This window comes from Theobroma umbraticum, unplaced genomic scaffold (genome assembly GCF_002168275.2).
Source record: "Theobroma umbraticum cultivar Fairchild unplaced genomic scaffold, ASM216827v3 scaffold_204.0, whole genome shotgun sequence".
Taxonomy (NCBI): Eukaryota; Viridiplantae; Streptophyta; class Magnoliopsida; order Malvales; family Malvaceae; genus Theobroma; species Theobroma umbraticum.
In genome coordinates this window covers 498,755-525,040 of record NW_018397267.1, presented here as the reverse complement: position 1 = coordinate 525,040, position 26,286 = coordinate 498,755, and the positions used below count along the sequence as shown (strand labels likewise).

The following is a 26,286-nucleotide window of genomic DNA, read 5'->3' as shown; positions in this document are numbered from 1 at the left end:
TGCCATTTCTGTCTCCCGACACCTGATATTCGGATTGGTATTTTTAATTTATTTTATATTTAAAATTTTTAATTTATATTGTCAATTAAGAACTTTAATCTTCATTTGATATTCTTAGTAATGTTAATATAAAAAAATTAATAATATAAAAATTATAAAAAAAATATCAAATTTGGTTTATTCTTCTTCTTTTTTGTGGTATGAATTTTGTATTTTCTGTCCTGGAGAAAGAGAACAGAGTCGTGTGGCTGGGGATTGGGGTGGAAAAGCAGGGAATTCACGAATTATTTGTGGTGGGGCGGTGGTGGAAGATGATTAGTGGCAGCCCTATGTCCCCAGTTTTGGCCCCTGAATGGCAAGTGAAAACAAGGACTGCCACCCACTGGCTTAAGAAAACTGGAACACGGTTTGCTGAAGCAATGGGCGGCTAAGGTCAAATCACTTTATTCTCCTTCATCTGAGAAAAGAAAACTCTGGGCATGGTAATCATAAAGATAGAGGTGATGAATTTGCTTGGCTTTAAGCCTAAGAAGACATGAGATTACTTCTTTTTAACCCATCTCAAGTGATAAGGTAAGAGGAAAATGTTTGAATAAAGAAGAAATGAGTTTGGAAACTGGGATTGAGTGCCTGCAACATCGCTGTCCTCGGGTCCACTTCACCTCCCCTGCAGTTCATTTCTGGTAAGATGTAGCTTTCAGAGGATGAAAGCATATTACTTAAGGGAGAAAGTTTGGTATCAACCAGAAATATAAAGAAATCCCAGAAGAGGTAAAACATAATTTTTTTTTTTGTTTTATTTCCCTAACCAAAAATTGCCTAACATGGACTTCGGACTTGGAATTTAAACATTCATTTGGAAGCAAGAGGCAAAAGAAGGGGCAGTCTAATTGGATCCCATTCTACAGACCATGATCATTACAAGCCAGAAAAGGAAAGACCCATCAAGACTCCATAGTCACATTGATACAAAAAAAACAGTAATGTGGACATTCAAGAATGGGTCTAGCAACGTTCCTAACCTGCCCATTTCACCTTAATTGACATGTACAAGCTAGTTTCTCGACAAACTAGCAAAACATGCAATGTTTTTTCGATGGTGGGTTTAGAAGAGTGATTTGAATTGCTTATGAGTTTTACCGATCAGGCTGCGAGAACAAGCACTTTGATTGTTCCTCGACTGTTTGCTGTCAGCATTGTGGGGCTATCACTCTTCCAACATACGGCACTGATGAAGTAAGATCCGGTGTCCTCTTCAGCATCAGCCATGTCAGAACCAAATCTATGCCAAGCTGCAGGTTTAGAGATAGCCTGCAAGAATCAATGTAACTACATTATAAACTTTTTTTGATGCCAAAACGCCGTATGCCCATATGGTGACTAACCTTGTGGTAAACAAATACTTCATTCGTCTCACTGCCACAAGCAATGTACTCACTATTTACTGAGAGGCCCACAAAATTCTTCTCATTCGTGTGACCTCTAAAAGTACGTAGCTGACAGAATAAAAGCAAAAAAGAGCAGTTTTAGTCCGGATATTCTGGAAAGCCAAGTCAGATAGTAACTCCATAGACGTTCAGGTTGGATAAATAAAAAGTTGCAGTTACTAGACTGTATGAACTCCAGAATATGAGATGGTCTACTTACTGGTAAATTTTCTTTTACATCCCATAACCGCACTGTGCTGTCAGTAGATGCAGAAGCCAATTCATTGTTGGACAAAAATTTCACATATGAAACAGCTTTCTTATGCCCCCCAAACACATACAGCGGTTGGCTGACATTTCTCAAGTCATAATAGTGAATGTGATGATCAGCAGAACCAACCTGCAAATGTTAGAAAACCTGAAACTTCAACAATCCCTACTTTATTCATTATTTTGTCTGGAAGCGATTTTTAACCTGTCAATGGAAACAATTATTGTAGAAAGTGTTTAACCAACACATACTGCAACATGAACACCGGATCCAGGATTGTACTTGACAGAACAGATGTTTGCTATCATGTCAATGTTAAGAACACTCGCTTCTTGCCTTGTGCACCAAATTTTGACCTGTCAAATATAAATGAACTTAGTCTAACTCGCAAAACCAAGAACAAGCTTGGTCCAATGGAGAAAAGTCTTTTTACCTTGCAGTCATCACTACCAGATACAAGCATTGAAGGTTCAGTGCGAGAAAAATCAACACTCCAAGCTCGCTTTTCATGTTCCTCGTATTCCATCACACTCTGTAAAGTTAAAAACCATTTATTGAAGATTAATCAACTGTAAATGACTGGAGCATACATGATAACAGATATGTTTGTGCAGAGCAACCTGCATGAGAATAACACGTTGAGGCTAGAAAAAGAAGAGCTATCATTCGTACCTGCCGAGTCGTTATATCCCAGACAGTTACTATCCCATCATAATCACTGCTAGCGATATGGTTTTTTGTGTACTTATTCCAACTCAAGCAACTAAGCTTAGATCGTGTGGTCATTTCAACAATAGGACAGTGCACATCTGCTGGTTCGTTCACAACCTGCAGAAAATGAACTAGTAAGTGTTCACCAGTTAAGCAAAGACCCAATTATATCATTAAAGGACCCCAATACATGCATCATCATTGTACAAGAATGGCTAGCTAATAGTGTTCAGGTGAAGCCTCATTCAGGAAAGTATATATTGGCAGATTAATCAGTCTCAAAGTGGAATCTCAACAATAAATAGCCAAAGATTTGCAATACGAAATTTTATGGTTTGATCATTTAATCACTTCAATCAAAGGTACAAAAAATTACCTAAACAGGGTTAGATGGCTATAATCCAAAACAGTTGCATACAAACACCACGGCAGTAATATGCCAACTAAAGAAACTCCATTATAACAAGAACTTGTAAGGGTTTAAATTTTTGAAACCAGAAGTGACTGCATTATAGAACACAATGCATCATCCTTATCATTAGTGCAACAAATCTCCTTTATGAAGATGCTAAGACTATTAAAAATTCCAGAAATCATGACCTTTAGCTAATAAACCTAAAATATCATCCAATGCTTACCGAGGAAAACTCAAAAACCTTGATGCGCCTTGACACTCCAGCAGTAGCAAATAGCTCATCATCACGATCAAATTCTATGCTGCAAATTCATTAAAGTCGTTACAAATTCTAAAGATACAGAGGAAACGGAAAATTTTATGAATGGGAGTTAAAGATAATCATTACTGTGTTTGTTCACAAAACTTCAAATTTTCAATTAAGTCTTGCCATATCATTATATCAATAAAACCACAGAGTAATTATTAAACAAGTGCAACTCAAGATTGGTAAAACAAGTTTTTTCTATGAAAAAAAGGGAAAGGGGTGTCAGAAAACATAACATAACACAGGAACCCAAATTTTGTGTGACTATGACTGCTGAATGACCCTCTGATGAATATGAAGAAATTACATAGAATGATACACTTTTGACTTACCTTGAGACAATGTTAGCAGAGTGGAAAATATCACCATGCCTAAGTTCTGCAAGGACTCTCAATCGACTAATTAGAACAGAAAGGAAAAATGAAAAAGATAAGTATCTAAAGCAGAAAAATACAAATATTACATAAAAGACAAGAACAGTGACAGGGTGAGATCCAGAACATTTTCCTAGAAAAAAAGATTAAAATTTTACAAATTGCAATCGCTAGTAATAAAACTTATGCACCTGTATCGTGTAAAAGTAGTTAGCACAGACTCAAAATCCTCAAGACCAGGATTATAACCTTCTTTATTCATTGCATTTGGGTCTTTTTCTTCCTGTTTATGAAACTGTTTGGTCCAATGCCGCCGCTTTTGCAAGTAGCACTCTTGTAGGTCATTAAACTGTGGCAAGAGAAACTTATAAAAAAAATTAAAAAAAAAAAAACAGTGGCAAGGGATAATAATTATAAAAATTCTGCCTAGAAAATAAATTTAGATATGATTTGTGAAGGATTGACTGGCCTATTTATCTGAACATAGAATATATGGGAAATATAACTCTAACAACAATGAGAGGTCTTCATTCACTCCATAAATCTGTCGAGCAGCATGCTATAAAGAGTAGCTGGTCGACAAAATACCAGCACAAATAGCACAGGTGAGGAACTTAAAATCTTGCCATCACATGTTTCAAAAGACTGATTATGAACATGAGAATCCATTGGAAAGATTCAAGCCCCATGTGCATGACCTCCCACAAGAAGACTGTTAGTAAATGGGCCTTTAATTGAAGGACCAAGAAACTCAGACCTTCTCACGATTATCAATAACCAATAAATACAGCATTGCACCAGCCAACAGCATAGGTCAAGAAAATGAAAATATGCAAGGCAACTAACCTGTGCATGGACCCGTCTCTTTCTTGCTACAGCCAATCCTGAATTAGTCTTGTACACTAAATCTGAACCACCAAAGGCATCTCTGCTTCCGATACCCTGTGAACTCGTTTGAGCTTTCACATCAACCTTGTTCTGGAAGCTGGCTGAACCCATCCAGCCTCGTAGATTGTGAGCACCAGACGTGATGCTATTGTTATGTTCATCAATCAATGAAGGCGAGATTTTGGCCGCAAAGGAATTATCAACAAGCATCCTCAGTTTTACCGAGCATTTCTCTTTCGCCCTATACAATTCTATGCTACGTTTCTCTACAGCATTTATGTCCTCCTTAATATATTGAAGATCATTTTGAATCTTCAATAAATAAAAAAAATAAAAGAAAATATATAAGACAATTAACCAAAAGATAAAGTAAAACTTGTTGACCCCTGAAAAAGGGAAAGTGCAATAACAGGCAAAAAGATTAATTTAGAACCACTGAAAGAACGTGAAAGGAGCGAAGGTGCTCAATTTGATGCACCCAGGGAATATTACAGACCTAAAGCCAAAAAGTAGTAGTAATGCCATCTTTCATCTTGTGTCTGTACAAACAATTGTAAATTCAAGGAGGCATAACAAAATTAGGACTCAAATTTCTATCTGCTCTATCTAAAAGGTTATTTATATGATCATTTTATGCCTTTGTAACCATTGACCCTTAGATAGTTTTTTTTTTCTAAAGACCCTTAAGTAGTTCATTTTCTCCTACATCAATATTCTTACCAGCTTCTAGCCAAGAATTCAGCTTCTGCATACAATTATCAGCTCATGCAATCTAATAAATGACTGTGTCTATGCAATAAGGTTTAACTTTCAAAGGATTTGTCAACCAGAAAAGATAAGGAGATTTATCAACTAGAGAAAGTTTATCGCAAACAATCAAATAGTATATTTACTGAAAAAATGCCACAATTTCAGGAACATATAAATTCAAGTTTAAGGACCTCATTAAGCTCTTCAAGCTTTTGCCTCCTTAGGCAGTTCAAGAAATCAAGTAGAATCTGCATGTTTGTCTCTGCTTCTTCTTGCTCCATCTTTCTCTTCTTGTCAACAAGTAGAGACAACAAGCAGTCTAGCTCCTTAGCTGACACTTCACAACCCTGTCTAAGATTCACAAGGAGATTCATTCTGTTAAATGAAATCAATTACTCATTATTAAATGCATGGAGAAAAGAGAATGCATCTATGAATGTATTTAAACAATTTAACATTGACTAATGATAAAGCCTGTTCATAAAGGAATTCCAAAATACCCTTAGTAGTTGAACATTAATCATTCATGAATGTAAGGAATTGTAAACAAATGCACAACCACATTGACAAGTTGATCAGGTTCCACATACAATTTAAGCACAAAACTAACTATCATGTTTAGTATTCCTTGCAAATAATTCTCTAATATAGTATAACAGACCCGCTGCAGTGCTTGACGAAGATGTTCTACCGGAGAGGCAGTCCTTGCTAATTGATGAGCAGAGGTTTTCTTCAGTAACTACAAAATTTAAAAGATATCATTAATAAAATTTAGTCTAAGTCCATATCTACAGGTTAGCAACACTACTAAAGAAGTAGACAAACAAAAAACCCAGAGAAAGCATACACATGTATTTGCAATGTCAGTTGCATGAAAGAACAATGGACAAAACTAAACATCATAATTGGTTGCATGAAGGGGACATGGCAAAGAAGTTTTATCCAGTTACTTGTCATGTTGTTCTTTCCTACCACTTTACTATGAATTTGAACAAGCACCTAAGTAAGGGTCAGTTAAGTTCGGAAACTGAAAACAAGAATCTAGAATACAACTAAGTAGGCTTTCCGCAATTTATTTACCCAAATTCACCACAGCTTAACCAATTCCCCCTAGATACCTAACTCTAGAAAATCATGCCATAAAAATAAAGAACAGGGTAAATCATATAACACTGAAATTAAAGCATCCCATCCATACAATGATGTCATTATTCAAATTAATAATAATAATTAAGCTATCGAGTTTCCATTTCTATAGGACTAGTATAAACCTGTTACTTCAACTGGAAATTTGCTAATACAGATAGACACTCTTTGATCAAGCTTCAATGTCCATCGCATTAAAAATATTATGATTAAATATTCTAGTTCTCAAGTGCCAAACAGAGGATCACCATAAACACTGATTAAAATATAAGCAAGATTGAAAAAGGAAGAGGAAAACAAAAATGCAAACCTTATTAAGCAAAAAATTAGGAAAGATATGACTATTAGTGAGATAATGAGAACAACAAGGACAATCGCTCTTGTTTCGAAGATGAGTCAAAATGCACATATAACAAAAGCTATGACCACAAGCCGTCAGGAAAGCATCCTTGATTAGCTGCATGCATATCGGACATAGCACGTCCTTGTCCGCGTCAGCTTCCGAGGCAGCATCTTCCTTCACCACGGACGGCGGCATCGCAGGTGGAGAAGGAGAAAGAGGAGGGGAAGGAGGAGGAGGAGGAGGAGGAGGAGAAGGAAGCGGAGCTGTCGGCGGAGGCAAAGGAGCGGTGCTTTCCAGCGATGATGGTGGTTGTTCGGATTTAGTTGCGGTGGGGACAAGTGCCCCACCCATAGAACTCTCTCCCATGCTTATACAATCCTTCTTTTCAGAGTTTCTCTTTTCTTTCTTTTTTTGCCTTTTTTTATGTAATTTCTGTTCGTGGAATGGAACTTGTGGCTGGAGTTAAGCGTGCAGTACAAGCAGTGACGAATATAAAAGCTGTTTTGCTGGTTAGTTGGGAAGCTGGTGTCCGTACAAAAGACAGGAAAAGAAAGGAAAAAAGAATGTTTGCGAGAAAAGAAAAGAAAAGAGAAGAAAGGAAAAGAAAATGGGATGTGTGTTGGTGCCGGTGAGCGATTGCTGAGACGAAAGAGAGAGAGAGAGAGACAGAGAAGGTGGTGAGGTGTGGGGGATGGTTTTGTGAGGGTGAAAAAGGAACACGTTGGGCGGGCGTTTTCCCTGATTCGTTTCGCTCAACAGACTTTCACAAAACCGGCGTCGTTTTTATGCTCCTTTTTGACTTTTCCGGGCTTTTTCCCATTTTTAAATTGCTTTATTTTGACTCTCCCTCCGCTGTTTGTTCCGCTCTTTCTGTGGGATGGCGGATTATTTAATTGGGTAAATTCTTATTATTTTTTTTTGTAATATTAAGTCTATTTAACAAAATTTTTTATAAATAAATAAATAAATTATTTTGAATTAAAAATATTTTATTAATTTTATTAAAAAATTAATAATTTAATTTTTTGTAAGGACAAAAAGTATATATAAAGTACTATTTGAGAATTATTTGTTTCATCTTCTAGAAGAATTTTATTTGAACTTTCAAATCAAGTCGTTAGCTGTCTTGTCTTTACTCGAACCTTTTGCATTCATGAAATAAATGCTCTTTCCTTTTATTTGTAAAATATCTTCAACTTTGAATGAGATTTTAAATATAATTCACTAATTATGTGTAACTAAAAAAATATACATTAATTACGGATTGAAGGTGCATTCAACCAATTTACTGTTCTTAATAGTACTACTAATTAGAAATGAAATTGAAATAATTGATTGATAGTGATTGATCAATTCGATTTGATTTGTTTACTTTTAATATTTTATTGATTAAAATAAATAATTAATTAAATTATTTTGATTGATTTTTTATATTTAAAATTTATAAACAAATCAATCAAAAGAGTTATCATTAATAATATATTTTTAAAATATATTTTATATGTAAATAAAATATTATACATTAATTAAGATAGATGGTACATTAATATTATCAATTAAGATAAATGTTAAAAGATATAAATCAAAATTCAATTTTTTCATTTTTAATAATTGGAATGAACAACTTTTTCAAATGAACGACTTATTAAATTATTTTGATCAGCTTTGGTTTTTACAATTTAGAATCCAATCAATCAAAAACTTATCATTAATATATTTAATATATATTTAGACTTTATTAGTGAAATATTAAATAATATTTTTAAAAATATATATTAATATTATTAATAATAAAAATCAATCGAATCGAGTGAAATAAATTGGTGTCAAATAATTCCATTTCAAGTATAATTCAATCAGTTTTAATTTTTTGTTATTAAAAATTCAATTAATTCCAACTTTATAAAAATTTAAAATCCAATCATGGAACTAATAATACATTTTGTATAGTTAAAATAAATTTTAATGGACACGACCAACAAGTCAAGCATTGAATAAACGTGAACTCAGTTCAACATCGGCCTTCATTTCAAATCGGAGGAGTCTCCCTCAGCTGACTTCAGTTTTTCAGGTAAATCTTTAGATAAGTTACACTGCATATTCTTCAGTCCATGGCTGCGAGATTCCCTTCATCAGCGGCCATGCCGGGTCAACCATGAAAACGTAAAATCAGAAGGTCACGTCGTAATTAAGAAATGATATTAGCTGGGCATTAAGGCATCGTTGCACCCGTGGCTGGCCTCGGGATCACATTTCAAACGTCAGTAGGGTGTGAAAGAGACGCCGGTCCCCCGTTGTCCGCGACCCCAGCGATTGTGAGGTGAATTGGCATGTTTTCACGTTCCAAGTCATGTTACAGGCCTCACGTTGGAAGGCTATTAAATTCTGATGGGATGCGAGAATTGTACAGTAGGATGTAGGTGACATTGACTGATCTTTAGGCCAGAGCTTCAACTCTGGGCGATGGATTTCCGGTTAGAAATCGGAACACGGCAGGCATCTAATCTAAACTATCAATGAATGTACCGCATTTGAACTTAACTTACTCTTTGCATTAGATTCTATTATTATTTATATTTGAAAAATTGAAGAGCAAACGTGTTTACTGAGGTGTGTAACACACTCACTTATAAAGAGTTCAAGACCTTTTGTTCTTGTCCGATGTGAGATAGAGACACCCATACTCTCACACCTGATTCCGGCAACACCATCGTTGCCGTCGACCACCTTGCCTTACCTACTTCAATCCGTTGGGACGCTTGGCGTAAGTCGAATAAAGTCTGGTCTGTTCTGATATTACTTGTCACAGGATCATTACCCTCTCTCCATTAAACGCGCTTACTGAGGTGTGTAGCACACCCACTTATAAAGAGTCCAAGACTTACTTATAAAGAGTCCAAGACCTTCCGTTTTTGTCCGATGTGAGATAGAGGCATCCTTTATGACAAAAAGATTTCGTTCGTTGAGACCTGCCTACATTTGAAACATTCATTTTGGAGAAAATTAAGGTTAGCATATTTCGATTTAAAATTATTTGAATTCAATTATTTTGATTTGATTGATCAATTCAATTACTTTGATTTGGTTTTTTTCAATTTTGATATTAAATAAATTAAGTGGATGATATATCAATATATGATATTCAAAATGTCTATCAAACAAATTAATTTTAATTATTTTAATTCAATTTTTTTTATTTCCATATTAATCAATTAAGATAAATAATATGTTCAATTTTCAACATTCAAAATTTATAAACCGAATGGATTGAAAAATCAATATTAATAAGATATTTTTATATAATGTTATTAATATTTTTAAATTGTAAATATTAAAATTGATTGAATGGATAAAATCAATCGATTTATGTCAGTTTCACTATTTTATTAATATCGTTGGGACATTATGAATAAGAGAATATTCTTTATTTATTCTCAACTTGAATGCATAATAATAAGAATGTAATACAATTAAAACAGTTAACAATAGATATTATAATACAATTAGAATAATTAACAAGAGATTTAAATAAAATAAATATTTTATTTCTAAATAAAACACAATTAGTCTAAAGTTTTAGTACAAGTACATTAAATAAAAGAAAAAATTTATTATACTTATAATTTCTATGTAAGACTTAAATAATAATAATAATTTAATAATATATTCTTATATCATTCTCTCTAGATTTGAGAGAAAAAAATTAAAAATAAATCATCTTCAAGATCCGTATCTTCTTTGTGTTATGATTTCTTGAAGCATCTTATCTCAGATACTCTGATCTTATTGCTGCCTTCTTTTTCTTGTTAACATTTGAGATTTTATCATTGAATAATAGCATATTTCTTCAATTTAGTTGCAACAAACTTGACATGTTTTTCATTAGAAACATATTTGAACTAAAAAAAATTTTCTAATATGAAAAGCCAATCAAGGAAATCATCAAGATAAAGCCTTCCTTCAAACTCAAGAATGTTAAGCCTTGATTCTTAAATCTTTAGTAGCAATAGTTCTTAAGGCAACATATAGGTATTTCTTCATTAGATAACCATTCATGGTGGAAAAGGTTGTTATTATCCTCTATCTCCTCACCATATTCATCATAAGCTAGTTATAATTCTTCTCAATCCAAATAATCCTCTACATATACCTTTCAATGAAAATCAGCTACTTTAATCTTCCAATCTAACTTTTGTTGCTTAATTTACGGATCCATCTTCATCACTAGAGCTATTGTTGATGATTTAAGCAGTATCACGTCTTGTGAGTGCTCTTGTAAATCTTGAATTTGAGGATGTAATTGCTCAATCTCGATCTCCTCATCAATTCATTAACAATTTTGACATCTTGCAACATTTTGTTTGCTCAAATGGAGAATGACAATTATGGCAATGATGATATGACGATGACATCACCCAAAAAAGTCGAAACTTGACAACAAAACCCAAATTACAAAACAAGTAATGATCCTTCCGTTTTGATGACAAGACGTCATAATCGTCAAATAATTAATAATGAGATCAAAATTGAGAAATTACATCTTCAAATTCAAGATTTACAAAAGCGAATGATGAAAATAAACTCACAAATCAAGCAACAAGAGTTAAATTGGAAGACCAATTACTACACGCCCTTGATTTAAATGGTAGAGTCAAGATTGAAGTAGTTGACTTTCATGAAAAGTTACATGCGAAGGATTATTTGGATTGAGAAAGTTAAAACCAATTTATGATGAATATGATGAGAAGATATAAGATAATACCAACTATTTCCATCATGAATCGTTTTTTAATGAAGAAGTACTTATGCGTCGCCCAAGAACTACTATTACTAGCAACTTAGGAATCAAGGTCTAACATTCCTGAGTTTGAAGGAAGACTTCACTCTAATTTAGATGGTGAACATCAATCTTGATAAAGTTAAAAACCTCACTGAGGTGAATAATAATCAAAATCCCATTTTTGTTGGCCAAGCAAAAGACACTAGAACCTCTTACTAAAGAGTCTAGAGAAAATAAACACTCCTGCTTATTTAAAAGAATATTCTTTATTTATTCTCATCTTGAGTGTATAATAACTAAACCTAAAGGTGTCATTTATAATGTGATAATTCCAAATCATAATAAAACTCTACTTATAGTTGTCTAATACACTATTACTTCTAGTAATCTAATACAGTTAGAATAATTAACAAGAGATTTAAATAAGATAAATGTTCTATTCTTAAATAGGACATGATTAGCCTAAAGCTCTAGTACAAGTAAATTACATACAAGGGAAATTTTATCATACCGGTGATCCTTATGTGAGACCTAAATAATAATAATAATCTAATAATATATGCCTGTATCAACCCTAACCAAAACGAAGCTAATCACTCAACTCAATTCGTTAGCCAGAAGCCAAATTCCAATTTGACCACTGAAAGCTTTGTTTTGGTCCCTCCAACAAAACTTCAACATTGAAAAAGTACTATTAGTAATGATACATGCCGAGATATTAGCTCAACTCCAAATAACTTTAACTCTGAAAATCAAACTGCATGACAGTTTTACCCACCAAAAAATGAAATCACCATGAACCTATTGCTACTTGTGCTACACAGGCTTAAAGCATGTCTAACAGGACACCTTTGTGTTAAGCAGGGAAAAAGTAGCCAAATTGCATTAAGAAAGGTGTGAAATCAAGACTTTATTTACCAATCAAAGGCATATATTGCAGCTATGTAATTTTCTTTCTGTGTATACATCTCTATCATTATATGTGTAGATTCACATGAAGTTCCTCATCTATTACTCTTAAATTTCTTCCTTTTGCTTCACTTGGGATGATGTCAAAGATTTCTTTATACAGTCTACAATACCTTCACAATTTGCTTCAGGAATCATGCAGTCAGGCATGTCTTCAAAGCCATCAACTGGATACGAATGAGGAGAGCGAAGGTTTCCATGAGTCTGGCAAGCCTTCATCGTCTTACAATGTTCAGCTTCATCGTCTCTGATGTTCACAAACACATCATACAAATTCTCTGGGAAAGGACATAAAGTTCAAGCCACTTATGTCAGTATACATACCATGTCCAACTCTTTAGAAACAAAATTCCTATAGTTTCTTGTCGTATACCCTGTCAGGCCATCATTTGTCACTTAATGGAAGAATGGTCTTTATTAGAACAAGCGGACTCAGGCAACATTCAAACAGATATGGGCCTCATTGGAACACATATAGGCCATTTACAAGGGGATAAAAAGAAGAAAACGAAACAAATCTTGTGCTTTACCTATTTTTGGTCTTCGTGAACAGGGAGCTCTATCAGTTTGAAATTCATCTGGGCAGAAATTTGGAGGAATTGTTAAACCCATATGACATATTAAAAGATATGAACCATGCACTGTCAAAAGAAATACTCACCAAACAAGTACAAGTCACCTCCGGTGTAGTACTTTATAGCAACCTCGGGAGCAGGCTTCTCTTTCAACTCCTCTGGAAAGAAACAGAAGGTACATATCCATTCAAAATTGGTAAAATTAGTTAAAAGAATTACGAAATGAAAATCTATTATGCTGACATGGTGAAGATCATATTTGATTTGAAGCAACAATCTAAAGACTTGTCAGAAAGCCCCAGTCTGATTGACTTGGGGGCCCTCCAAACTGCCCCTGGCATGACAAGTTGCAAATTCAAAGTACCCTTGTATTCATAATGGTTTGAGTTGTAGCATCAGAGGTTACACAGCATACTGTTTACTTATGAAAGACAATTTGATACTGAAGTTTTCTGTCAAACTTTTGTCAAATGATACATGTGCAAACTGCAAGCTAGCAAAGCAAGACAAACAACCAGAAATCTGTCGAACTTACCTCCTTTGGCCCTGATAAATTTGTCATAGGTTTCAAATGCATGGCTCTCTACACACTCAGAAAAGTGATCTGCATTAGTCATGAAACCAAATATATTAAAATAAGCACTGTAGATAAATGGAAGTGAGTGAGGTTCAATCAAATCAACTACTCTCCGATGCTGATTTTTGTGTGTTGCAGCCTTACAGCTAAGTAACCATAAAACAGGGTGAGAAAAAAGGGAGAGATTTCCAAAATATGAAGCATTTTTCTTTATGATGAATTCACAAGAAAAGCAACCAACAGAGTAGAGCTTGCATGCGTTCTAATGAAGCAGACGTAAAGACATGTAAAACCATCTCTTCATTCTCTATTTTGTCTCTTTCTAGTTAAAACCAGTACAACAAGTTGACAGTAGGGCAGCAGCCCGTTGGTTCTATGCCAAGAAAGACTACCAAGTTCGTTGGCACCTTTAGTATAAATAACTACTTAAGTCCATGAATAAGTTTTCCATACTTACTCATTAGAGTAAATAAGGGTTTTAATTGAACCGGAAACATACTTTTATCATTCAGGCAGATGGGGTCAGAAGAATCCCAGAAAGGATGTGTGCGCAAACATGTGCGAGAGAGAGAGCGAGGGGCAATTATAAAGTCAAATTCACATAATTGTACTTACATGCCATTCTTGGGCTTAATGCATACATGAAGACTGTCATAATATAATAAAAAATTGCTATATGCTGAGCAAGGAACCGATCAAACCACCAAGAGTTCCCCCCTAATTCCTGCAACCAAAATGCTATATGTTATAAGTTTCAATTTCTCTTCAACTTACTCTAAATCATCTCATGCTCATCAAGATTAACCATTTTAGGAACTTACTTCCATGATAAGGAGGTGGTGCATCTCATTCCAGCTCTCAGCAAAATGCACTTTTAGATAGTCTGCTCTTCTCCACCAACCAAAACTCTCATACATATGCAAGACGGATATAAAGGCTGCCATAAGAACAAAAAAAAAAAAATGCCCACATGTCAACAAGAAAGTCTTGCTTAGAACATCCGGAAAATGAAAGATCATAACTGCAAGTTTAACAAATTTCGCAACAAATAATTTCTCTTAAATGGCTAGAATAATAGATAACATGTTGCCTCTTATTCTAGTAAAATGCATACTTTATAGAATAAAATCTGTAATATTTACAATGAAATGAACAAGAAAATATGCTATGTAAAGAAACAAGTGAAGTCACTGACCGAAATAGGGAACTCTTGCAATTGTTTCCAACACAAAGAATCTAGCATAATCTCTGTCATGGTACAATGTATCAAGTATCTTTATCACTGAATCCTGAACAAAACGATCAAACAACTTCAATAACGAATAAAATTGGCTGAATCAATAAGCTTGGGTCACAGTAATTCCACTAAAACTGAACAGAATCAATGTTGAAGTCTACCGTGAGGAAGATATTCACAGATTGTTCAACCTTGATGACCCATCTCTCCAAACCACTAGATGATGAATTGGCAGGCGATTCCCCTGTTTCTTTAACCTCATTTCCCGGGAATCCTTTCGTCCGAAATGACTTTTCCACTACAACCTCTTCTTCGTCTTCTTGCAGGAGTGTTGCTTTGACTGGATACAACTTCCTGAAAATTCATGCACAGAAACACGCATAAACGAATTGTTTTTGAATAATTATAACAAAATTTAACATGGTGAAAACGATGAAACTACTCGAACAAATTACCTGGACAGCGGTCGATAGGCAGGGGGAGAACTGCAACGCAAAGGGTTTTGGTAGTTGGAAGGGAGAGGGGTTCTAGAGTTTCTAGCTCTGAAAGAGGACGAGACTGAGGTTGCAAACGCCGCAGAAGAGACACTCGCCGTCGTCATTTCTCCTGCGTGTTTAAAATAATAAGTCACCTCGAAACAGAGAGAGCAAAGTGGCAATAGGCGATGAACAAAGTTAGCGGAAGCCTTCAAAGAAAGGCGGTTTCGGTGTGCGCATATTCCTGTTGCTGCCCGCTGTTTGCGGCAGTTAATATCATCATGGGCTTTGGTTTGGCAAGTTTTTGGGTCCATTCATGAACAGAGCAGGCCCTTTTTTATGCCCTTTCATTTATTTTTCATCTTTAATCAAACAAAATCTTAATAAATGATTGAGATAAATGATTATCAACTTGATTTGTTAGGTACAATTTTGATAAATTAATTTAATTATAATACTTAATACATGCTGAATTTGATGGTAGGAAAGTGTATAAGGGGAATCAAAAGTTTCAACTATTATACAATGCTCTGAAATTGTGGATTAAACTGATTGGAACAGATCAAATCTTTACATTAGCATAATGACTTACATAAATACTGTATTAGCATATAAGCAGAAGACACAGATTTCATGAATCAGGGGAGTTTCCACTTGTTTCCCCATTGGACCAATCTCGAAAGTGACATGGTTCTAGGAACAGCTGTAGCTGAGATGTGCCCCTCTTTCTCTACTTGGAGAGAGAAGAAAAAAAAAAACAATCCAAATTGAATACGTCAAGGAAGGTGATATAGGTGGGATTGATTGAAGCAATAGATTTCACAACCAAAATCCATGTTCTATGCGGCTATGTGGCTTTCTTTACGATCATACGAATTGACTTTCATTTCATATTTTTTCGTTGCCCAAAAGCAAACCAGCATGTGATTTCAGACCCTGTTTAATCAAAGAAACTGGTTTTGTATTCAAGGTGCCCACTTTTTTTGATGGGGTAATCTTGTTTTTGTCAAATCAAATCTCATCTTGTATGATCCCATGATCCTCGAACTACACGTGTCTTGCGATTTTCACGTTCATAGTCTTCTGATTGAACTAGTAGTTAACTATGGCTATCTCACAGCAATGGGCTAACTTTAAAAAGAATAAAAAAATAAAGAACATACGCCCTGTTCTCCGAATCCCAATTCATAAGAATCAAACCAAGTAAAAACTGAACTTAACTGACCGGAAAAGTAGATGCCTGTCTTTGACAATCGAACTTGGTAAAAATGTAGGAAATATCAGGGGCTGTTTTGTCCCCATTGTGTGATCTTAGCTTCAACAATCACTCCCAAGATTGAGCTAGCCTTGAATTCAGAAAGAGTCCAGCAACTGGTCTGTCATGGAAGGGTCCCACGATCAACAAAACCAATCATGCAGTACTATTAAAAAACAACTGTACATATATACTTAAGGAGAGTGAGAGAGTTGAAAGAGCAGTTTTCCGTTTCTCACTCATTCAAGCGATCATCTTTTTTATGTCATCCTCTCAGGCTCGGAATCTGACTTTAGCAAAGTTCCCAAAGCTATGGAAAATGAAGTGCAGTCTTCGTTGTCTAAAAGCAGGGCAAATCCAGGCTACATAACTCAGGAAGGACTTGAACTGAAGAGCTTTAGATTATGCCTCTACTGGGTTTGTCTAGATCAGTCCAGTTTGTGGGGAGTTGGTCTCTCCTGGTCTGTCTTCTTCGTGCTCGCCGTTGGAGTTCCAATCGTATCCCACTTTGTTCTCTTATGCTCCAACTGCGACGAGGAGCATCAAAGGCCTTACGATGCCTTGGTACAGTTATCTCTCTCTTCTTTTGCAGCGATTTCTTTCATCAGTTTGTCTTCTTGGGCTCGAAAATATGGAATCAGGAGGTTCCTCTTCTTGGATAAATTGTGTGATGTCAGTGATAAGGTTCGCCAAGGATATGCAAAGGAGCTTCAGGTATGTTCCTTGGGCAGATTTTCCCATTCTTTTTTTTATATATTTGTTTTGGTATATATATTCAAGCTTTCTGCGTTGAATTCAGCTTAGGCAGTTTAGCAAAGCCATTTCCAAACTCAGCCTTGTTCTTTCTGATTTTCTGATATCTTGTAGAGGAGCTTTGACAGCCTCTAAACAGAGCTGGTTTTGGGCAGAGATTTTGCGTTTTTTCTTTTCAATTTTAAGAATTCATAATTGTGTTTAATGCTAGTTTTGGGCAAACGATCATTTTTTTTTCCTCTTAACTATAAATACTAAATATTGTGATCATCAGACGTTGGAAGTTTGTTAGAGCATTCTACTTCTGGTATTGCAGAAGAGGCCAGTCACAGCATTTGATGGATGGGATTGGGAAACAAACTGAATGTCTATCTCTTTCTTCTGAATCACAAGAACAACGCTATATTTAATGCAAAAATGGAACTTTTAGTTCTACAACTAAAACGTATGTTCTGATGCTTGTTGGTAACCAGCAGAAAAAGGGAATTGCTGCATTTCTCAGTCTTTAAAATCCGGGAAATGTGGCATTTCTTCTTCTAAAAGGTGGGGTTCGAAAAGGGAAGAAGCAGGACAGAAATCTTGTTCCACATGATAACTCTGATCTAAATCATTCAACGATATATTTCATGGTATCAACTAAAATGTGGACATCTGATATTTGCAGAAATCAATGAAGCTCCTCTGTATATTTGTCCTCCCATGTTTTGCTGCCGAGAGTGCATACAGGATTTGGTGGTATGCCACCGGAGCCAGCCAAATTCCATACCTTGGCAACTATTACGTTAGTGACATCATTGCCTGCACATTGCAGCTGTCCTCGTGGCTTTATCGAACAGCCACATTCATCCTAGCCTGCATTCTCTACCAACTGACTTGCCATCTGCAAATACTTCGACTGGAAGACTTTGCTCAAGCTTTTCAAAAGGAAACTGAAGTAGGTTCAATCTTGGCAGAACACCTCAGGATAAGAAGAAATCTTCGGATCATAAGTCACCGGTTTCGCTTATTTTTATTGTTGTCACTGGTGTTTATCACTGCAAGTCAGTTCATTGCTTTATTCATGACCACTCGGACCAGTACTACTGTCAATTTCTACGAGGCTGGAGAACTTGCAGTAAGCCACTAATTTCTAGTGGACAGAAAACTACAGTTTCAAGACATTCTTAACAGTAAAATCCATAATTTTTCTGTGGTGATTGGTGCAGTTATGCTCCATAAGCCTGGTGACTGGACTATTCATCTGCTTGAGGAGTGCAACAAAGATCACTCATAGGGCACAGTCTATTACAAGCCTTGCTGCCAAGTGGCATGTCTGTGCCACAATCAACTCTTTTGATGATGCTGATGGTGAGACACCAACAGAGCAGATTGTTTCTTCTCAGATGCTTCCAGCTGGTGTTGATTGGGAATCAGAAGAAGAAGAAGATGGAGAGGATGATTTGGACAACACAAATCTAGTGCCCATTTTTGCACACACAATCTCTTTTCAAAAGAGACAGGCTTTAGGTTAGTAGGAAAAAAGCATACTTGTATTCATTTTTACTCCACATCTATTTTGCAGTAATAGTCCTAATCAGGTTGCTAACATGTGTTGCAGTAACATATCTAGAACACAACAGAGCAGGAATTACAGTGTTTGGATTCATGGTAGACAGAACAGGAATCCACACGATATTTGTGATTGAACTAGCTTTACTGCTCTGGCTGCTCAATAAGACAATAGGTATTTCTTATTCTCCCCTTTGCATCTGTGAGTGAGAGTGAGTATAATTTAACCCAAGAGAAATAAAAGATGAACAGAACTAGTTTATTGATTCAAAAACTTCTGCATGTACTGTTGGCCATGAAAGCAAGAAGCAGCCCCGGAAAATGAATGCTGTTATTGATATGGTTTCATTTTCGAGCTGCATTCTTTTAAGTTTAAGTGAGAGACATCTAAGGGATCAAAAAGTACAAGTTGCCAGAGATCAAACTATAGATAGTGTTGAAGCATCATAAAGCTATATCCTGGCCATTTCTCTATTTGAAAATAAGGAAGTTCAACATTTTCTTGAAGTACAAATGGAATGCAGGTATACATATAGAGGAATCTTACAATATATCTAGATGTTTCTAGCATTTGACATTTTGGTTTGTGCCAAATTAATATTCTTCATATCCCTAACTTTTCTACATCCTTCTGACAGCAAATTTGACATGAATACCCTACACCTGGGAGAGGGCTTAATGCAACATCGCTATCCACTTGCAAAAGTACTATGTTGACAGCTGAGAAGGTGATGGATTATCTCAATTTGGCTGCTAGACAGCAATCAGCATATTACCAAACAGAAGGCTAGGGGATTTTCAACTGGTGAACAAAGACTCTGATGGAGGAGTGAATGTCAAGTACCTAGTACGAGTTAATATCTAAACTCAAGCATCTTGATGTGAATGTTTTGGTCCTTAAGCAAGCCATGGTATAAATTACTTGTAACATTTTGCAGATTATGTAAAATTACTTTGGTATAGTTTCCTAAGTTATATAAAGAGTCCAGTTTTCTGTCAACATTTCTGTATCTTGTTGAAGTTGCTCATAGCAATATGCAATTGTCATTTTGTTGATTATGGAGCTGATAAAGAATCTGCGTGATCAGTTTTGCTTTACAAGTTCAGTATGCAATTGTAGAGAATGCTAGGCAAAGGCTAATGCCCTGGTTTTGTGAACCGATCATTGAAGCTGACAGTCCTCAGATCAAAGCCTTGCTTTTGGCTACTTTTTTCTGATGCTGCAGAAAATTGAGTAAAAAACCCAGGTTGCCAAGACCGTAGTTAAGGGCAGTGTATGCCTTTTGAATCTCTTGCATGAGTAATAAGCTAGTACCAACTTGGGAAAATTTTGAGTCTTTAATGATGTTTAGAGTAGAGATATCAGAAAATTTTCAAGAAAGGATCAAACACTTCGATTCATAAATTTTCTTGTTCATACAAATCATATGACAGACAAGAAGATAATTAAATTTTCCCACTCCATAGGAATTCTTGTTTGAAGTTATTGCTGCTCCCTCAGGTTTTTATTCTTGGTGGCAGCCGCACAGCTCCATCGCATTTCCTTTGCCTATTTGATGCTGCACGTTTGAAAGGAATGAACATGAGCTAGTTCTATAGTTAAAACATAAGGTGCCAATGCATTGAAAAAACTGATATAAAAAGCAAGAGAAGTCGAGAATTATTACGTCTTGCAGTTGACAGTGGGGTCGATGGGCACGGGAACGGTGACACCACACAACCCAGGAAGCAGCTTAGCTTTCTCAGGTTTGACCCCGTAAGCCGAAGCATTCTTTTCAAAGCATTCGCACAGGTCCCTGCGTGCTTGAGTGGTGCTAGCTGCAGCATTCACGTCAGACACAGCTGTGCAGCAAGGAGCAGCGGGTGAGGGTGCCATATCTCTCAGGAAAGGCCCGCAAGGGCTCAATTCCGTTAGGGCTTGCTGGCATGTCATTCCATGCACAGAGCTTGCAGTCGAAACCAAAACCACTAATCCAACAACCCCAAGATACCAAGACAAACCCATGATTTTCTTCACTTCTTTGTTGAAAACTGCAGAAAGAGAATAAGAAAGAGATGCTTGATTGTGTATTGGCCTTGGCTCCTTGGTACTTATTTATAGGGATAACTCTGATTCTACCATTAAAGCTGAGTTAATACATCATCAATGGTATTTCCATAGCCACTTTCTTCTTGTCAGAGACTGTTTTAATTACGACAAAAAGCTTTAACTTTAAATGATTCTTCTATTAAGTGTTCTGAGTAGTAACATCCTATTGTGATTCGCTGTCTTCTTTAACTCATGGAATTTCTTTGACCTGTGGACCTCACAAGGTGGCCCCTGTTGATGCAAAAAGAAACGCCAATACCACCAAACATCCGTTTCATTCATCTTCTTCTTCTGTTTCCTATGGATTTGTGTTCTTTTCTCTTGTACAAAATTCCCCTGAACTCTTTTCTTCTTCACCTGAGCTGCCAACGACATAACAATGAAGTTAATAAATCTACTTCATTGCATAATATTCCTTCCAGCCTTAAATATTTGTCTCTCTTTAACTTTTATGAAGATTAAAATAAAATTTTAATAGAAATGGAAGGAGTAATAGTTATTTGGGGACTCTAGGTGTGTTTTAGGATGTAGATATTTACAAACAGAAAATATAATATTTTTGAATGAAGGATCAAATTCAGCATTGGCTGCTCCATAAGGAAAAAACCATAGTTAGATATTAAATTAATGCAACACTAGCATGCTGTCTAGCTGCTAATTGTTTTCACCTGCTTCATTAGTTTTGAGCAAAAGGAAAACCTTTTCCTGCATAATTAGCCACTTGTGGGAGCAAGTATCCACTTAATTCGCTTGTCAAAAATTTGGAAAGACCAATTATTGGATCATATAGATGGTAAACACAAAACTTTGATCTAAATCATATCCAACACTGTATTGGGGTCTATCATCTCAAATGTGAACAACGAGTTATTGCAGAAATCAATGGAGCTCCTCTCTATGTTTGTTTTCCCCTGTTTTGCTTCTAGAGAATTTGGTGCACTTTCGGCAACGTTTACCAACTGACTTGCTATCTGCAAACACTTCAGCAACATGGTTGCTCTGATGTTAATCCTCCCAACACCGCTTTGCAGACTAGCAATGGCGTGGACCCTGCATCAGAGACTAATGAGGCTTTGGGCACTGCAGAACTGACAAATGAATCTGGTAGCAATTCAACCAGGCAGCGCAGGCCTTAGTATGGCTGGATCTGCAGTGATGATGAGAAAGATGTTGTGGAGCTAACACCAGGACCACAAGCTGAAGAACTAGCTGACTGGATTCTCAGGGGACAGAGAGACAAAGCAAAGGTGGGATGTGAAACCTGAGGGTATCTGAACTCTTTTCAGCTGTAAATTCGTTAGCATGAAGCTAACATGAGAGGTATATATTTTCTGGGATTTGACTTAAAACTCTGCTTATGGAAATTCCAATGGATGAATATATATATATATATATATAATTCATGGTTGGTATAGAATGCAATCTTGTCAACAATCAGATGAATCCAAATTCCATTTCTCAGTTCAAAAAAAAGGCTTGCTCAGGTTTTGTATTTCACAGATGCTTGATCGCACAGATTTCCACTTTGTTAATCAAATTGCATTTGTAACTGCTTCATGTTCTAAGATCTTTCAAGCCGACTGGCTGGAAATTAAGGCCTGGAGTCAGCTAGCATTTTTCAGATGATGCAGAAAAACAATGTTCTCATATTGAGGAGTAAGACACCATCGAGTCCAGGTTTCCATGACAGTAGTTGAATGGTTCTTAACAAAATTATGCTTTTGAAACATCTTGCATGATTAGTAGATAGTATCAACTGGTGCAGATTGAGAATCTTTAATTGTTGAGGTTTGGTTAAAGATTTCAGAAGGATTTCAAGAAAGGATCAAGCACTTCCATTCATAATTTTCTTGTTCATACATAATAGATTATCAGCAACAAGAGAAATAAAAATCTTCCACTACATAGAAATATTTCTTTTTCTTTTTGAAGTTACTGCTGCTCCTCAATGCTGTATTCCTGGTGGCAGCCGCATAACTCCACTCCTCGACGCATTCTCCATAGCCTAGTTGATACTGCACGTTTTCAAAAGGAAAGAGCATGAGCCAAATTTACAATCGAAACAAAGCTGTCAATCCATTGAAAAAAGACGAATAAAGTTTAAGCAAGGCGCAAGAGAGAGTGTTACGTGCTGCAGTCAATGTTGGGATCTATGGGCACGGAAACAGTGACGCCACACAACTGGGGAAGCTGCTCAGCCTTGTCAGGCATCACCCCGAGAGCTGGGCCAGCCATCTCAAAACATGTGCACAGGTCTCTCTGTGCTTGAGTGGTGTTAGCCGCAGCGGTGACGTTGCCCACAGCTGAGCAGCAAGGAGCGCTGGGTTTGAATGCAAAACCCATCAGGAACTTCTGGCAAGGCATCAACGCCATTATGGCGTCCCGGCATGTTATTGCATGCACGGAACTCGCAGTTGCAAACAAAACCACTAACCCCAAAACGCCAAGAGACCAAGACAAGCTCATCAATATCTTCTCCATTTTTTTGTCTTTGAGGATTACTGCAACAAGAGAATAGAACGGAAGTAGATGCTTGAATTATAGCAAAGAACTTGGGTTGTGGCATTTGCAACTTGGCGCTATATATATATAGGGAGAACGCAGGTTCCACCCTTAATGTTTGTGCTGTTATTCAAGCTATCATTACATTTTCAATACCAAATCCCAGTTGTAGATGGTAAGTCACATCTCTATATTTTGGTATGTTCTCTCCTCCATTCATTGCAATTAATTTCACTTGTGGACCTGACAATGTGGTCGTAAATCTGCGTAAGAAAAGGAAAAGGAAGTTTGTTCACATACTTCATGTAATGATAATAATTCCTCCAGATGTGTACAAGGATATGATGATTATCTGTATATAAGCATGCAGCAAAGACTACTGAATGAAGCATTGACTGCTCCTTAAAAGGAACTGTACTATTTTTTTTCTTTTTCGAAAGAAACGAAATCACCCTTCTTCTGCAATTCATTTGAAGAAGAACTCTTTGTTCAAAGAGATCGCATTACATGAAGAATTCGCGTTTAATAAATCTATTACTTACAATTCAGTAAATGTTTACGTAAATTTGCTTATCATACATAGCCACATTGTGCGAACATATTAACACTATTAATTTTGATTAAGCAAAAAAAAAACGCAATTAATTAATTAATTAATTAATTATATTGTTCAATTAAGGTGCTTTAATTCATTTGATTCATTGCCATGATTGTCCCTCTGATACTCTTGTGTATTGGCGTTTTTCTGATGTGGTGTTTTTGCTGTTTGATTTATACTTATAGGCAGGTTGTGTATTTCATGGCCTTGTGTTTTTTATCATGAGGGTGTCTGCAGAACCTGGTTCATCACTATCTCTTCTGTTGGGGCTGTTTTTTGGCTTATGTACAGGGTGATTCTTTTGTTCTCTTGGGTTGTTACGTGATGAGGGTGGGACGTCGATCTCTTGGTCCGGAATTGTTTGTTTCAGCTGGTAAGTCTTTTTTGATCTCATTGCAACCTGAGGTTGTGTATATTTGCTCTTCTCTACTTATGGCTTAAGAGTTCCTGCCTTAAATGGGCAGCTTTTGTAAAGCATCTCGTTAATGAAATTATATCTTCAATTTTCAAAAAAGCAAAAATTAAGGTGCTTTAATAGGTCGAAAGTTTTTTCCTTTTTCTAATTCATTCCTTCCTGATCTTGTTAAGCAAATTGGAGTTACGGCCCTTTTGCATGCAAGATAAAGTAAAAACACTGTTTTGGTTCATGTTCGGCTTCAAAGGTAGAGATTATCAGAAAATTTGGGAGAATCACACTTACATTTCACGTAGACAAGAAAGAAAATAAGTGAATTCTACTAGTTCTATATATAGAAGAGAACTTTTTCAAATTTATTGCAAATTTATTGCTGCTCTTCATGTTTGATTCTGGTGCCGCCATACCTAATGGATGCTGCACATCAGTCAAGAAATCAAAATGGGTCAGTTTCTTCATATGCAATCAAGAGAATACTAATATCAAAATGAAGTGAAAGTTGGAGATCATGAGTTTCTGTGAGGATTAAGGGATTACTTCTTGCAATCATTGGCGGAGGGAGCAAGGGGCACTGGAAAGTTGAGATTACAGTACTTATTAATTTTCTTAGCTCTATCAGGCTTATACCCGTCGCGCCCCGCTAGCTTGTGAAGACATGCACAGATGTCCTTGCGGGTCTGGGGCTTGGTAATGCCACCGTCTGTATTGGATAAAGCTATGCAGCAAAGAACGTCGGGCCTGGCTGCTTGTCCCACCAGGTAGGGCTGGCAATATGGTACGAAATTCACTATGCAATCCTCGCATGTTGCCTCTCTATCTGCATGCGCAGGGTTGGTGGTAACCACCAAAAACCCAAACCCCAAAACCCAAAGAAAACAAGAGAAACCCATCATTTTCTTCTCCATTTCTTTGTTGAAAATTGCAGCAAGAGAATAAGAGAGAGATGCTTGATAGTTGATTGTGTGTCGGCCTTGGCTCCTTGGTACTTACTTTTAGGAATAATTCTGATTCTACCATTAAAGCTGAGTTAATACAACATCAAAAGTATTTCTATTGCCACTTTCTTCTAGTCAGAGATTCTGTTTAATTACATTTAACAGTTTTAACTTTATATGGTTCTTTTAACAATTGCTGCAAGTTGTAGCATCTTACTTTGATTTGCCATCTTCTTCACTCATTGAATTTCTTTTGCTCTGTGGACATCATAAGGTGGCCCTGTTGTTAACAAAGAAAAGCAAATACCACCAAATACCCGTTTCATACATTATCTTCTTCTGTTTCCTATGGATTTTTGTTCTTTTCTCTTGAACTCGTTTCCTCTTCACTCGAGCTGCCAACAACATAACAATGAAGTTAATAAATCTACTTCATTTCATAATATTTCTTCCGTCTTTAAATGTTTGTCTCTCTTTAACTTTAATGAGGATTAAGATAAAATTTTAATAAAAATGGAAGGAGTAATAGTTTCCTCAGTTACATAAGGAGTCCGGCTTTCTGTCAACATTTCTGTATCTTGCTGAAGTTGCTCATAGCAATATGCAATTGTCATTTTGTTGATTATGGAGCTGATAAAGAATCTGCGTGATCAGTTTTGCTTTACAAGTTCAGTATGCAATTGGAGAGAATGCTAGGCAAAGGCTAATGCCCTGGTTTTGTGAACCGATCATTGAAGCTGACAGTCCTCAGATCAAAGCCTTGCTTTTGGCTACATTTTTCTGATGCTGCAGAAAATTGAGTAAAAAAACCAGGTTGCCAAGACCGTAGTTAAGGGCCATGTATGCCTTTTAAATCTCTTGCATGAGTAACAAGCTAGTACCAACTTGGGCAAATTTTGAGTCTTTAATGATGTTTAGAGTAGAGATATCAGAAAATTTTCAAGA

General features: G+C 36.2%; 5 protein-coding genes and 1 pseudogene across 6 annotated transcripts; 1 reads left to right on the top strand and 5 right to left on the bottom strand.

Annotated features, from left to right (window-relative positions):
* Nucleotides 1–752: 752 nt before the first annotated feature.
* Nucleotides 753–7,326, bottom strand: LOC110424680 (E3 ubiquitin-protein ligase COP1-like). Of its 2 annotated transcripts, none has more exons than XM_021439302.2 (13): nucleotides 6,600–7,326; nucleotides 5,805–5,882; nucleotides 5,335–5,490; nucleotides 4,352–4,705; nucleotides 3,697–3,854; nucleotides 3,464–3,529; nucleotides 3,048–3,126; nucleotides 2,371–2,526; nucleotides 2,132–2,230; nucleotides 1,950–2,054; nucleotides 1,648–1,827; nucleotides 1,386–1,496; nucleotides 753–1,311 (listed from the first exon to the last, which is right to left on the bottom strand). In XM_021439302.2, the coding sequence occupies exons 1-13, from the start codon at nucleotides 6,996–6,998 to the stop codon at nucleotides 1,144–1,146; spliced, it is 2,109 nt and encodes a 702-aa protein (XP_021294977.1). In that variant the 5' UTR covers nucleotides 6,999–7,326; the 3' UTR covers nucleotides 753–1,143. The 2 variants fall into 2 exon arrangements, with proteins under 2 accessions (XP_021294977.1, XP_021294978.1); XM_021439303.2 differs by having other exon boundaries at nucleotides 3,464–3,509; nucleotides 3,755–3,854.
* Nucleotides 7,327–12,130: 4,804 nt separating this feature from the next.
* Nucleotides 12,131–15,575, bottom strand: IM (Alternative oxidase family protein). Its single transcript, XM_021438994.2, has 9 exons — nucleotides 15,226–15,575; nucleotides 14,932–15,124; nucleotides 14,729–14,822; nucleotides 14,355–14,470; nucleotides 14,149–14,257; nucleotides 13,492–13,560; nucleotides 13,043–13,114; nucleotides 12,912–12,959; nucleotides 12,131–12,659 (listed from the first exon to the last, which is right to left on the bottom strand). Exons 1-9 carry the CDS (start codon nucleotides 15,558–15,560, stop codon nucleotides 12,430–12,432), a joined length of 1,266 nt encoding a protein of 421 aa, XP_021294669.1. The 5' UTR covers nucleotides 15,561–15,575; the 3' UTR covers nucleotides 12,131–12,429.
* An 818-nt stretch (nucleotides 15,576–16,393) lies between these two features.
* On the top strand, nucleotides 16,394–19,861 carry LOC110424433 (uncharacterized). The gene is made up of 5 exons (XM_021438993.2): nucleotides 16,394–17,215; nucleotides 17,919–18,368; nucleotides 18,460–18,760; nucleotides 18,852–18,977; nucleotides 19,441–19,861. Exons 1-5 carry the CDS (start codon nucleotides 16,814–16,816, stop codon nucleotides 19,452–19,454), a joined length of 1,293 nt encoding a protein of 430 aa, XP_021294668.1. The 5' UTR covers nucleotides 16,394–16,813; the 3' UTR covers nucleotides 19,455–19,861.
* A 328-nt stretch (nucleotides 19,862–20,189) lies between these two features.
* LOC110424686 (non-specific lipid-transfer protein 1-like) lies at nucleotides 20,190–20,964 on the bottom strand. The gene is made up of 2 exons (XM_021439310.2): nucleotides 20,470–20,964; nucleotides 20,190–20,361 (listed from the first exon to the last, which is right to left on the bottom strand). Exons 1-2 carry the CDS (start codon nucleotides 20,805–20,807, stop codon nucleotides 20,352–20,354), a joined length of 348 nt encoding a protein of 115 aa, XP_021294985.1. The 5' UTR covers nucleotides 20,808–20,964; the 3' UTR covers nucleotides 20,190–20,351.
* Nucleotides 20,965–23,015: 2,051 nt separating this feature from the next.
* On the bottom strand, nucleotides 23,016–23,372 carry LOC110424796 (non-specific lipid-transfer protein AP10 pseudogene; annotated as a pseudogene).
* A 1,567-nt stretch (nucleotides 23,373–24,939) lies between these two features.
* LOC149526660 (non-specific lipid-transfer protein-like) lies at nucleotides 24,940–25,311 on the bottom strand. Its single transcript, XM_089784872.1, has one exon. It carries the CDS (start codon nucleotides 25,309–25,311, stop codon nucleotides 24,940–24,942), a length of 372 nt encoding a protein of 123 aa, XP_089640998.1.
* Nucleotides 25,312–26,286: the final 975 nt, after the last annotated feature.

Coding starts and splice junctions, on each gene's coding strand:
- LOC110424680 (XM_021439302.2), bottom strand. CDS start 6,998: ATGGGAGAGAGTTCTATGGGTGGGGCACTTGTCCCCACCGCAACTAAA. Junction 3,127..3,463: donor TCTGCTAACATTGTCTCAAG/GTAAGTCAAAAG, acceptor ATGAATTTGCAG/CATAGAATTTGATCGTGATG. Junction 2,231..2,370: donor GGGATATAACGACTCGGCAG/GTACGAATGATA, acceptor TTAACTTTACAG/AGTGTGATGGAATACGAGGA.
- IM (XM_021438994.2), bottom strand. CDS start 15,560: ATGGACCCAAAAACTTGCCAAACCAAAGCCCATGATGATATTAACTGC. Junction 15,125..15,225: donor GCCTATCGACCGCTGTCCAG/GTAATTTGTTCG, acceptor ATGAATTTTCAG/GAAGTTGTATCCAGTCAAAG. Junction 14,823..14,931: donor CTGTGAATATCTTCCTCACG/GTAGACTTCAAC, acceptor CGTTTTGTTCAG/GATTCAGTGATAAAGATACT.
- LOC110424433 (XM_021438993.2), top strand. CDS start 16,814: ATGGAAAATGAAGTGCAGTCTTCGTTGTCTAAAAGCAGGGCAAATCCA. Junction 17,216..17,918: donor GATATGCAAAGGAGCTTCAG/GTATGTTCCTTG, acceptor TGATATTTGCAG/AAATCAATGAAGCTCCTCTG. Junction 18,761..18,851: donor TCAAAAGAGACAGGCTTTAG/GTTAGTAGGAAA, acceptor CATGTGTTGCAG/TAACATATCTAGAACACAAC.
- LOC110424686 (XM_021439310.2), bottom strand. CDS start 20,807: ATGGGTTTGTCTTGGTATCTTGGGGTTGTTGGATTAGTGGTTTTGGTT.
- LOC149526660 (XM_089784872.1), bottom strand. CDS start 25,311: ATGGAGAAGAAAATGATGGGTTTCTCTTGTTTTCTTTGGGTTTTGGGG.